This window comes from Manis pentadactyla, chromosome 9 (assembly GCF_030020395.1).
Source record: "Manis pentadactyla isolate mManPen7 chromosome 9, mManPen7.hap1, whole genome shotgun sequence".
NCBI lineage: Eukaryota > Metazoa > Chordata > Mammalia > Pholidota > Manidae > Manis > Manis pentadactyla.
Genome location: NC_080027.1, coordinates 124,515,011 through 124,529,190, shown reverse-complemented (window position 1 = coordinate 124,529,190; position 14,180 = coordinate 124,515,011). Strand labels below are relative to the sequence as shown.

Below are 14,180 nucleotides of genomic sequence, written 5' to 3'. Positions count from 1 at the left end.
TTCTTGACATTGTCAGACCCTAATCTATCAGTCCGAAGCAAGACAAAGAAGTATAAACTAGGGGTGTGTGTGTAAAAGTGCTTAGAAGATGTCAACTCACAGCATCGGTGGTTTTTTTAGATCGACTCTTGGGTTTCTCCTTCTCATTTTCTACAATATACTCTTTCTTCTCAATGGGTTCTTGCTTGATGTTTTTCATTTCTTTCTCTGTAAGAGGCAGTATAAATTAGCTCTTTCTGTACTATCTTTTTCTCAGCTTCCTCCCTTATCACCTCCCTCCCAGAGCACACAATGGGCATAAACAAATTTCTTTTCACTTTAGCAGCAAAAGCACCCAGTGTCACTATGTTCAAGGACTCAGTGCTGCTTACTTTATAATAAAATGCAAGCTCTAACACCATTTAAATGGGTGCTTTCAGAGAGGTTGCTCAAGCTGTATGCTTTTAGAAAAGGAGCTGAAGATAGAGTCTTCTTAAGACCAAGACATCACATAAAAACATACACTGATGAAAGCAAGTTCCTTCTGAACTTGGCTGTGAAAGACTGACAATTGGCCAAAGGTACCTACTCCACATCATAGCTTATCCCTCCATGATCTAAGATTACTGACCTCTCCAGCTTCCTGCTTCTAAAGACTGAGAATTTTAGCTGAAATACTGGCTATAAATTAACAAACTATCCTGTAGTAGGCATTGTGATAAATGCTTTTTGTAAGTTATTTAACCCTTTGCAACAAATTCATTTCAAAGATAAGAAAACTCAATTAAAAGAAGTCAAGAAATAGCTCTAAGGTCATACAACTTAGTCAATAATTGAGCCAAGACACAGATTCAAATCTGTATTTTTTTTAAATGCATACACTTTCCACTTCATTGTGTTACCTTTTCACTAACTTAACAGTCACTAAGAGGACCAATTTTAATAACTTCTTCATTTGTATGTGCCTATATCCTAATAGGATTTCTTAAGAGCTCCAAACCTCCCTCTCAAAGTCTAACATCAAGCATTGCTGCTTATCAACTAAAATTCAGATTTAGAACACATCTGAAATAGACCCATCTGAAATTCAAAGGCACCTATGCTTTTCACAAATCACTTCTTTTCAATGAATGCTTTCAACCAAATTTCAAAGTAGCAACTAGTGACTCACAGTTGAAACTCATCACATTTCTCATATGTATATATTCATCTGTTTATCACCCCTACTGGTCACTTAACGATGAAAACAAGGACATTAACATATTAAGATTTTATTTCTCAAAGCCCAACCCAATGACTAGTATGTAATAGTTGCTCCAATGTTTTTGCTTAATTAGTAAATGAGTAACTATGTTTACTTCCTCTTCTTTCCTATTCAGGCATAAACTTTCTTACCATTTTCACATTTTGGAGTTGGACAACCCATTCGACGTCTCAGGTTATGAGTTCTAGCTTCTGTTGTATCTTCTGGTTCTATTTTAATATTCATGGCCTTAAAAAAATATACATGAATAACTCCTTTAAAAACAAAAATCTAATTTCCAACTGGAATCTCAAGGTGATTATAATCTTATAAATTGTCTCTGTTAATAAGACATTCAAAACATACTTTTCTCTCCCCTTAAAGGAGAGACTTACCCTTAAATTATTTAAGGAATGGATGAAGAATCTCAGAAAAGTTAAAACAATATTCTCCACTTTGACAGGTCAAAAGATAGGGCGAAGTTGAAGATCAAAAACAAATTATGAGAAATGTGACTACCCAAATTGGGAATGTGGCTTGTTTTTCTCCTAGAAGCTTCTCAATTCTTATCTCCTCACCTTAGCTTTATTCGGTCATCACTAAGCCAAACCTAAATGGTTACATAAATGTCGTAATTTTATCAGCGCATAATATGCTGGCTTCTTCCAAAGTCTGCCAGTATTTATGGAAAACTCAACTTCCACAATAATAATTTTCTATTAATTTTTTAAATAAACTGTTATAACAAACTCTTCTAACATCACTAAATTATTATGAATTCCCTTATCATTGAGGGTATATAGCCAGTCTCAGTTTCTATTGTTTTTTGAAGTGCTAATTCTTACTGATAAACAAAACACTTTTTTATGGTCAGCATGTAACACTGAAGCACTTATGTAACTGTACTTGATCACTCTGCCTGTGTTCATTCATTAATACTCAGGATGTCCAATGCTAACAGAATTTCTTCCTAAGCAATATCATCACTATTATATGTTATCAAGTGAACCTAGGCATCCATAGCACCAGGGCATGTCTTAAAGATCTAAAGATCAAGATGTCTTCAAACAAGAATTGATTTTTAGAATAATGAACTCTAAGCATGCTTATGGGCTTCAAAAATCCTAAGGTAGTCTTAATACAGAAAAACAGAATCACTAATTTTTTTCATCTCCAACATCTAAGTGAAAAACGATACTTATTTAACCCATTTCCTCAGAAAATGGTTGATTTTTTTAAATCCTCACCAATAATTACTAAATAACCAGAGACTGACTTAGAAACCTGATTGATCCAATGAGGGTTCTCAGCTCTCAACTGTTCCTAATGTATTAATCACAGATTCCTAACACTCAACATGCCCATCAAGTGAGGCAAGAACCCCAAACCTTCACACCTCTGTGTGGGAAACAAGGTAACTGAGCAAACAGTCTATTCCCTTCCCCAGGGGAAACCTCTCAGAGCAGGAAAATCTTAAAGCAAACTGTCTTTCTCCCAAGTCTTTCATTCCTCCTCATCTTCCCATGTATTTCACTTTCTTTCATTTCATCATCTATATTCAACATTCCCACAACCATGCTACCTAATTATTTTCTGTCTTAGCATAAACGTTTGCCATAGATTCTATACTCTTTTTCAGGAAGTCTGAGAGAAAGAGCTTTCACTACACTCTTAATTTCTGTTAAAAAATAGTTCTTTTCTGCAAAGATCTCCCCAGCTTCAAATCTCCTAGCCTCAGTCCCCAATTAACACTGCCTAAGGGTCAGAGGCAAAAATACCATCAGAGTGGCAGCCTAGTCTTCCTAAGTCTCTGACCTAACTATTTAGCAGCTGTCTGTCCAGACAGCATAAACCTAGAAAGAGTTCAATTCCTTACTCCTCTGACAGAACAAATCCCACAAGTATAAAAGCTGGAATATACACAGCATCCCTCTGTGAGGTTAACAAAGGTCAAACTCTGAAGAACATACATGAGAGAAACCCAGCGTCAGACAGATATTAATGCTGGGGCTCAAGAATTCTATCTGGGCCACCTCATGAGGCTCTCACCTCTGCTCTCATGCGTTTTGCTCGACGGGCTGGGGGGCACGTTTCCAAGGGCTGCACAGACTGCCTCTGGGGAATATCATGGGGTTTGTATTCCTTGTCCTTTGTGTCTGTGGTCAAGTTTGGCTTCTGTAGACACTAGAAATAAAAAAGAATTGTACTGATGAATTTCCTTCTTTTTGACTCTTTTGAGAATTTCACTGGATTTTTGCAAGGTATGTTTTATAATTATTTTTGTAGATACGTAAGAGGTCTGCCATCTTAAAGTCTAAATGAACAAAAAGACAAGCTGTTACCAATTATACACACACATATGGACATAACAGATTTAAAAATTTTTTAGCAGGTGAATGAGGTTGCTTTGATTCATGTAAGTATTGCTGTCATCAGGCTACAACAGGCCACAGCAGGCTCAAGGTACTCCAAGTAAGCCAGCTGCAAGTATCCCCACTTGCAATTGTCCATTAACTGAAGGCTCAAATTGTTAGAAAGGCCTCTTAAAAGTTCCCAAAATAACTTTCCATACTGAGAATCTTATTTTTTCTTAAGTGTTTAGAATAAAATATGGAATCCAACAGGTCTTCTAAATTTTACTGTTTGTATGTTTTAAACATAACTGGCAAAGTGGTCAAAAGACACCATCTGATCTGAGAAAACAGGTCATCTGAAAAAGTATTCTTCCTTATTAGGCCACCATTTACCTCAACATACTCCTAACAAAGTCTATTCACAAGATTACAGGTAGCCCAGAGCTGTAACTTTGGTTCTTACCAAACAGGAGTTAATTCTTGGTTTGATTTTTCTTTTTAGTTTGATTCTAAGCTTGCTGGAAGAGGTTATTTAATGCCAACACAAAGAAACACAGTGAAAACAAAAAACTGAATCTAATATAAATTCCAGGTAAGTATTACTCCTTTGTAAGAGGATCCACAAACATCTCAAGAAGCATTTTTAAAAGCAGGTTCCAAAATGTAACCACTTAGGGTTAATGATGTATTCACCTGAAGTAAGATACACTGAAGTAATAGCCTTCTAGAACCCTTGGCTACATGGGTACCGTTACAACCACACAGCGTCATTAACAAGACTGGCTCCTTCCTCATAGTATTTGTAGAAAGAATTCAGAGAATGGGGGAAGGACAAAAGAAAACATACAGCAACCATCTAACAAAACCTACTTCTAACATTTAAGAAATATGACGTACTACACAAAAATACCAGTGCAGAGAGAGACTAAACAAGTACTTAATCTACCACTGGTACAAATTTATAAACATTAAACAGTCTGCTCATTCTCATGAAACCTATACATTGATCTGATCTGGAAATGCTAACTAAATTGGTATGGAGTACCGAATACCGCCCTCCATTGCTAAGCCCTCTATCGAGCTTCGGAGAATGTTTAATGTAAGCATGCAGATGGGAATAAAACCGGTCCATTATCAACCTTTTATGTATTACATAAACTTTCTACTTGAGACCTAAAAGTATGTGACTGAGGAGCTACAAATGAGCTGAATCACAGAAATTTTATTAAGTGAATGGTCAGAAATTCAGCTATTATATGTATGTGCTCCCCATTTCTCATAGTCTAATGGTTTCTTAATCTATGGTCTGCTTGCTCTATGCTCTATAAGAACTTTAGAGAACTAAGAAAATCAAGCTCAGCTTTTTAGAAGATATACAGAGTTTTACTATTTTGTCCTAAACTGCAACTCAAACACAACCTGTTATGTTTGTTTCATAATGCTATCATATGCAGACTCTTCAATTTTACCCTTTATTTGAGAAACTGGGATTCAGAGGTGATTAACAGCATCACACCATAATGACACCATGCTACAGGGACAGAGGAGTCCATGAAGATATTTAGAAAACATAGGGATGCGAGATCCAGGCCTCTGTTCCATTATAGTAATACATCACTGCTCAAGTTTTCTCAAGTTCCTGAACATGTTGTAGGCTTTAGCTTTAGTTCACCCGCTTGAAACAATTCTTTCATTGTTAATCACTTTTTATTCCTCTTAATAGTCAGTTTTAGGTTCGCAGCATAGTTGAGAGGAAGGTACAGGTTTCCCATATGCTCCCTGACCCCACATAGGCACAGCCCCCTGACACCATCACATCCCCGGAGTGGTATATTTGGTACCCCTGACATGTCATTATCATCCAAAGTTCACACTAGGGTTCACTCTTGGTGTTATACATTCTAGCACTCTGGACGATTTCACCTTTCTCTGGATTTGACATGTAGGGTACCATCACTGCCCTGAAAAGTCTTCTGTGAGCTGCCTATTCATCCATCCCTCCTGCCCTCACTGATCTGTCTCCATAGTTTTGCCTTTTCCAGAGTAACGTACAGGTTGAAACCATATATTATGTAGCTTTTTCGTGTTGACCTGTTTCACTTAGAAATGTGCGTTTAAGGTTCTCCTCTTCCATGGCTTGATGGCTCATTTCTGTTCACTGCTTACATTGCATGGTCTGGATATACCAAACCTTATCCATTCACCTACTGAAGGACATTATGGTTGCTTTCAAGCTTTGGCAATTATGAGTAATGAAGCTGCTATAAACATAAACAGCCATGTGCAGATTATGTGTCAATAAAAGTTTTTTTACTCCCTTTGCATAAATACCAAAATATGATTGCTGAGTTGCATGAGAGTATGTTTAGTTTTCTAAGAAACCCCCAAACTGTCTTCCAAAGTGGCTGTACCATTTTGCACACCCACCAGCAATGAAAGAAAGTTCCTGTTGCTCCACATCCTCCCCAGTATTTGTGTTTCAGTGTTCTGGGTTGCAGCCATTCTAACAGTTATGTAGTGGCATCCCATTGTTTTCCATTCTTTTTTTTTTTTAATGTATTATTCCAATTCTCCTTTCCTCTAAGAATTATTTTCAAAAATCAGAAATAAGCATAAAAATATATGTACAAAGAATGTCTACCACAGTATTATAGTTATAAAAAAAAATTGGACCCAACCTAAACAATCAATGATAAGAGAAATCAAATAAAGGTCTTGGCTATAAAATAAAAAATGGGATGCCAGAATTAAAACCTGTACCTTCAAAAATATTCAATGATATGGCAAACCCTCGTGGTATGTTAAATAGGAAAAAAGCAGAATACAATATTATGAAGAATACTCTTCCAATCTGTGCACATACATAAAAATAGCCTTGAAAGAAAAAACAGGCAAGAGGATTAGGAGTAATTTTAGTTTCATCAACTTTCCATTGTTTTTAAACTTTTGACAATGAGTATGTATCAGTCAGTGCCTAGAAGATACTTGACACCTAGTAGGCCCCTCCACGGATTATTTATCTGTGTTGGAGATGGGATGTTTATGGAGGCTAGCTTAAACACCTATCCTTTCAAACTCTGGGCAAGTGCTTGTGTTTTTTTCAACTAGGAAACTGTACTAAGCATATAGTATAGATAAGATGTTAACTAAAATGCTGCAACTCCTAATACAGGTAGGTAGGCTCTGTTTCTAAGTATATAGTATAGATAAGATGTAACTAAAATGTTCCAGCCATGCCCAGGTAGGTTGGCTCCATCTTTCCCCATACTCACTGAAACCTCAACACTGTCATAGGAAGGTTAAAAAGGAGAAAACCTATTGTAGGCAACTGTATCTAGATCTGGCTATGAGACAGAAGTATAAAGGTGCTGCATACAATGTTCTAAACAATTTCATCCATGGGTTCACTAAACATCCACACAATGTACACTAAAAAAGAAAAGAAAAAAACTAACAACTTTCTGCATATTATACTCATCACAGTTTTTCTAGGCTGGAAAGAAAGCTCACCTGGAATCAAGGGAGAGAAGGAAATAAAAACACAATGTTAATGCATGAGCAAAACCGAAGGTTTCTGTGATGACTGCCCTTGTACTGTTCACTATGTAACTTGTTCATTATGTAAGAATTTGTTCTACATGTAAAAACTTGTTTGTTATGCCTCAGAAGATTGGAGACTGACAAAAATTAGGCTTGGGGTGGAATAATGATTGTGCATTGAGCATTGACTCCCCTATACAGAATTTTGTTGTCGTTGACAACCATTTGATCGATGAATATGAGAGATGCCCTCACAAAAAAAAAAAAAAAAAAGGACAGACTTCCAATGGTAAAATAAATTAGTAACCGGGATGTAATGTATAGCATAAGGAATATAGTCAAGATATTGTAACAGCCTGGTAGGGTGATAGCTGGAACCTAGAATTATGTATATAAATGTTCTACCACTGTGTTGTACACTTGAAACTCATGTAATGTAATACTGTGTGTCAACTACCCTTCAATAAAAAATAATTATTATAAAAAAAAAAAAACACAATGTTATGAAAATCCATAGGATTTAAGCATTAGAGATGGTATGTCTATAATATCAAGACAGTTCTGATTAGTAGTTTACCCTCTGAAACCATGTTATCTCCCTACTTCTCTATAGCACAATAACAATTCTTAAAGTTTCAAGATTCACTGTTCTAATCTTAGAATAATTCAAAGGGTGGAAATGGATAATGATGTTCTTCTATCTACCAAGGCTTTGAAATAGTGGGAAGTTTTTTATATTATTGTTTTACTTTAATTAACACAAAAGGTTTTATCTGGATATTTTGACAAAAATCATCATTGTAAGGAAACAAACAGGGCACATAGGAACTATTCGAAGAGGAATCCATTAGTGATCCAGCATTAAGTCCCCTGCCCTTTACAACTATCAGTATCAACATTCCATCTAAAAATCTTGGAGCTCTCAGCTGGCAAAAAGAGGACAGGTAGGCAAGTTACTTCACATGTACTTCCATGTGACAACCAGGAACACATTGTAAGCAGCAAGTGAATCCAAAAGCATAAGCCAGAACAGGTAGTTAATAACTCCTTGTTGTAAGGAAGAAGCATCTGTAGTGAAGTTAATACAGAGTTCAGCTTTTGACAGCAAAGGGGTCTTTTCTCTACAGTCATATTCATCACCAAAACAAACTTTCAAGTGTGGGTGCTCTCAAAAACACAGGAGAAAAAAAAAATCACAAAAGAAAACCTTCTGAACAATGTCTTCCACAAATAATCAGGTCCTTTTCATTTCCCCTAAGACAATGTACCAATAAGCAGTGAAATAAAACAGGTTAAGGCTTGCCCCAATACTCACTCGCAAACTGTCTCCAGACAGGAATAAGTTGTAGGGGTTGAGGATACGCTCATAATGCCCTCTGATATGGGAGCCCACAGCTTTACCAGGAGCAAACCCCATCTTAGTGGCAATTTTGGTCCATTTTCTATCTTTGCAAACAACTGCAAATCCACCTTCTTCTGCAACTAACTGTTAAATAAAACAGCAAAATAAATTAGAAATACCTATACGAAATCACTTCTAGTTCCCTCATACCTAGGTATGACTCCAAGAACAAAGTGTTCTTGCCTATGGTGACCTTTTAAAAATACAATTTCCAACTCAAAAGAAAATACATATGCAAGCTATTAATTTTAACTAGAAAATTAAAATATCCCTTTTGACAGCATAGTTCCTAAACACTTTGTACCCTCTAAAAGCTACTTCTCAGTTCCCCAAAGCAGCTAAGACTTTCTGGGAAGAACTAGATTAACAATTTAATCTCTAATAGAGAAAGGGTCCTAGTACTTGGTTGAACTCAGTGACCCTTACAATCTCCACAAGCCAAGGAGTAGGAGGGATGACAGCATGTTTGGTGGAAAGAATGCAGGCTTTAGACTAAGTGAGCGAGCCTGAAGGTGAGGTACTGAGTTATGACTCAGCCCCTTTAAGCTCTTTACAAAAAAACATGTTACAGCAAAATATTTCACAAGATAAGGCTTTCAGACCTGACAAGCAGGGTCCAATCAATCACTAAACTAAACAGAGAATTTCATTTCACATTTTTCAAACAAGATCTTTGCTCTTTTTAAGGCAGAGAAGGTCAAACTTTTGCTGTCAGAAAGATTATTAAATGAGAGAGATGGTCATCAGTCTTTTACCTTATTAAGCTGAAACAAATCCAAGATCTTCCTCTCCACATGTGGAATTTTCAGAGTACTTCCCTGTAACTCCCAGTATTTTGCAATCTGGTCCAAGAAATTCAATTTTACACGAGTTTGAGCCTAAATGACAAAAAAATTGAGTTTTAATCTTACCTAGCTTATTTTAAAGATCCTGCCTCTTACCTGTGCATGTGGTATTTTCATTCTTAGAATACTTAAGTACAATTCCCGCTCTGAATTCAACAGAAAAACTGCCAGAAGTATACAAAATAAAGCTGGTTGAATAATTATACATGAACTCAACAGAAATTTAATTCAGACCCTCCCATGTCCCAGGCAAGGAGTCAGCACCCAGTAAGTGCTCCCACAATGTACACAGGCACACAGCAAATACCCCATTTAAATAACACTATAGCACAATTTTGTTACTGGTGCAAATTTTATGACAAGCAAGCATTTGCTCTCCCTTGGTCTTTTTACAATTTGAGTATTTTAAAGGACTGTTCTAGTAAGTACAGATCAGATCTGCTCAAACACAAATCTAAAACTAGATTTCAATAATGATTCTATATCAGTTAGTATTACTAAATTCTGATAACTTAACAGAAAACCAGGGAAATCTTTTCTTAAAAGTTATTTCTTTAATAGATCAATGTCATCCATAAGTCATTATAAATTTTTGTCATCTTTTTTTCCCCTCTTGTCAAACATAAGCCAGATAGTCTTAGGAGATTTCTCTTGCACAAGACCAAAATGGAGATCCCTAGTACTGTCTTCTAAGCTCAGGTTGAAAATACATACCAGATACCACCACCAACGTGCACAAAATTCCAGTATATAACATGTTCCATTTAAATTAAGAATGTTTGTCTTAATATAAAAAAACAAAGTATGTACGCTGATGGACAGTGACTGTAATGGGGTATGTGGGGGGGACTTGATAATGGGGGGAGTCTAGTAACCATAATGTTGTTCAAGTAATTGTATATTAATGATATAAAAAAAAGTATGGTTTCATACAAAAATTAGATTAGCAGAATATTAATATAAACAACCTACCTCTAAAGTTATCAATACTCAAGTATTATTCATCCTGCCCTTTGGGATTTCAGTAGCATAGGGAGCAGCATAATTTATTTAAATTAATAGGTCAACAATGACTAACAAAAATCAGTTTTTTTAAATAAAATTTGGTTTGTTGCAAAAGCATTATTACCATTTGTTTTACCATGATTATCAACTACTGCCATATTTAAGCTTCACTAAAACTACTAGATTTGTGACACAATCTTTTCAAAGAAGGCCCCTCTGGAATACAGACAACTGGAATAGTGATTAAGACATTACCTCCAATTCATTCAGCCTCTGGATACGTGGGGTAAAATGAAGTTTGTCAACATCACATGCAAATGGTGGCTGCCAATCCTAGGGGAGAAGCAAAGGCTTTTATTAGAATTCATAATTCTGACATTTTAAAAATTGTTTTAAAATCAAAACCCCAGTTCAGTGAAACACCTGTTATCCTAACCAGTCACAAGAGAACAGAGGGTAGTAGTTTCTCAACCTTCTTTCATCAGAACAAGCAGAGATTGTCTGACCACCTTCCCCACATAACTAACACATCCTGCACACCGCTCCTCACACCCTTCCAACCAAGTAATGTCACTGAGCCTCAGCCTCGGCTGTAAATCACTGACTCGGGTGAGAGAGACTTTGACTCCTCTATTCCACAGAAGTATCTCTCTTTTTAGGAAATAACCATAATAATGTCAGATTATCTACAAATTGTTTTTTATACATATGTAACCTTTTAGCTACATTAACTTTTATTATAAAATTGAGGATAAATTCTTCTGCAGAGGGGAAAGAAGAAAACTGAAATCCAAACCAAACTTCAGAATTATCCTCAATATATCTACTAATTTAAGTTCTTGGAAGAGCTGCTACCATGAGGAAACAATAGAACAAGAAGGAAAGTAGGTACGGTTTCCTACAAAGAAGAAAAAGGGAAACAATTTCTACGTCTACAATAAAGAAATAGTAAAAATACAGAAATTACACTGTTAGGCACATGAAAAGATGCTCTACATCACTAATCATCAGGGAAATGCAAGTCAAAACCACAATGAGATACCTCCTCACACCAATCAGAGTGGCCACTATTCAAAAGACAAGAAATAACAAGTTTTAAGTAAGGATGTGGAGAAATGGGAACCCTCCTACACTGTTGGTGGTAATGTCAATTGATGCAGTCACTGTGGGAAGCACTATGAAGTTTCCTGAAAAAACTAAAGAAAAATATCATATGACCCAGTAATTCCACTTTTCTAGGAATTTACCCAAAGAAAACAAAATCCCTGATTTGACAAAATACATGCACTCCTGTGCTTACTGCCACATTACTTACAATAGCCAAGATATGGAAGCAACTAAAGTGACCATCAATAGATGAATGAATAAAGAAGATGTGGTACATATACACAATGGAATATTACTCAGCCATAAAAAAAGAAATCTTGCCATTTGTGACAACATGGATGGACCTAGAGGATGTTATGCTAAGTGAAATAAAACAAAGGCAAATACCATAATTCACTTATACGTAAAATCTAAAAGAACTAAAAAGTGAACAAATGAAACAGAAACACACATAAATATAGAAAACAAGCAGGTGGTTGCTGAAGGTGATGGGGAGGAGCGCGGTAGTTGGTGAAGGGGATTGGGAGGTACAAACTTTCAGTTAGAAAATAAATTACTCACAGGGATGAAAAGTACAACTAGGGAATATAGTCAATAATACTGTACTATCTTTGCATGGTAACAGATGGTAACTACATTTATCATGGTGAGCATTTCATAATGTGCAGAATTATCAAATCACTGTTGTGTACCTGAAACCAATGTTGTATATCAACTATACTTCAATAAAAATTTTTTAAGTAAAATATACATACCACCAGTGTTAGCAGTATGTGAGGAAATGTGTGCCCTGATGATGAGTACACCATTGCCCTGATGAAGGCAATCAGAAAGCACGTTTTTAAAGCCCACTGACCCAGCAATTCCTCCGGTAGGAATTTGCTTTACAAATACTTATTACCACTTGCAACACAAGATACAGGCATAAGGACATTTGCCGCAAAATAGTTTTAACTTAAAACCTTATTATCTGTCAGTAGAGAGTAAGCTAAATAAATGTTGGTACATCTGTAAATAACAATAAAATACTCTGCAGCTGTAATGGAAAAAAAAAAAAAGTGTAGATGTTCTAAATATGGAAAGATAGCCAAGACTGGATGAGTAAAAAATTAAAACATAAAATCATTTCAACAGTGTTTATGCATATGGAAATTTAAAAAACCATCAAAACAGGAAGGGGAAAGAGGTTATTTTTATTTCAAATCTTTATTGGTAGAATTTATCATGGGTTTTAGTTTAAAAGTAAAACAAAAAACAAAAGCAAAACAAGGTTTTTTAAGTGATAGAAAGATTTACATTAAAAAATACCCACTAGCAATGCCTGATAAAAAATTATCTTAAGTAGATTAAATGTCAGCACGCTTAAAAAAAAACAAAAAAAAGGAAATTATAAATTGGTACAAAGCTATTTACTACCTTACCAAAAGGAAGAAAAAAAGAAAGAATAAAAAAATTGCAGCACTGGCTTTTTAAAAAGGCAATTACAGACAAGGCCTCCAGGTGTTTAATGCTGTCAGCCTGCCTCTTCACTGAAGACTATGGTTAATGTTTAAATGTCAATTAAAGACACACTATGCTATACTTTGTTAATAAACTTAGAAATATTACCTACTGCAAGGGAAACAAAATAAAAAATGAACAGGTGGGACTACATCTAACTGAAAAGCTTCTGTACAGCAAAGGACACCATCAGAACAAAAAAGCAACCTACAGTATGGAGAATATATTCATAAATGATTTATCTGATAAAGAGTTAACATCCAAAATATGTAAAGAGTTCATACACCTCAACACCAAAAAAACCAAATAACCCAATTAAAATATGGGCAGAGGACTTGAACAGACATTTCTCCAAAGAAATACAGATGGCCAACAGGCACATGAAAAGATGCTCCACATCGCTAATCATTAGGGAAATCCAACTCAAAACCACAGTGAGATAACAATTCACACCAGCTCGAATAGCCACTATCCAAAAGATAAGAAATACCAAGTGTTGGTGAGGATGTGGAGAAAAATTTCCTACACTGTTGGTGGGAATGTCAATTGGTGCAGCCACTGTGAAAAGCAGTATGCGGATTCTTAAAAAACTAAAAATATAAATGCCATTCAATCTAGCAATTCCACTCCTAGGAATTTATCTGAAGAAAACAAAATTGCTGATCCAAAAAGAGAAATGTACCCATGTGTTTACTGCTGCATTATTTACAATAGCCAATGTACAGAAGCAACCTAAGTGTCCATCAACACATGAATGGATAAAGAAGATGTAGTACATATACACAATGGGATATATATTATTCAGCCATAAAAAGAAAAGAAATCCTGCCATTTACAACAACATGGATGGATCTACAGGGTATTATGCTCAGTGAAATAAGGAGAAAGACAGATACCGGATGATTTCACTTTTTTGTGGAATATAAAAACAAAGCAAAAACAGAATGAACAAAACAGCAGTAGACACTAAGAAGGGACTGGTGGTCATCACTGGGGAGGAGTTGGGGTGTGTGGGTGAAGAGGGTGAGGGGAATAAAGGGGCACAAAAATTCTCAATCATAATGTAGGTTGGCCACAGGCACAGTAATACAGCATGGAGAACGTAGCCAATGATTCTGTGTGTGACATCTTCCTATATTGACAGATAGTAACTACACTAGTGGGGGTGAGGATTTAATAATACAGGTATAACTGTTGAACTACTC

The 14,180-nt window shown here is 35.9% G+C and overlaps 1 protein-coding gene across 1 annotated transcript in view; it reads right to left on the bottom strand.

Moving 5' to 3' along the window:
• KDM5B (lysine demethylase 5B) overlaps positions 1-14,180 on the bottom strand; it is a 65,906-nt gene that overhangs the window by 33,011 nt on the left and 18,715 nt on the right. Inside the window, exons 2-7 of the mRNA XM_036909568.2 lie at positions 10,624-10,701; positions 9,274-9,396; positions 8,432-8,602; positions 3,272-3,406; positions 1,375-1,471; positions 101-207 (exon numbers count right to left, since the gene is read on the bottom strand). Of these exons, the coding sequence (XP_036765463.2) occupies positions 101-207; positions 1,375-1,471; positions 3,272-3,406; positions 8,432-8,602; positions 9,274-9,396; positions 10,624-10,701 (711 nt within the window). The remainder of the gene's footprint in view (positions 1-100; positions 208-1,374; positions 1,472-3,271; positions 3,407-8,431; positions 8,603-9,273; positions 9,397-10,623; positions 10,702-14,180) is intronic.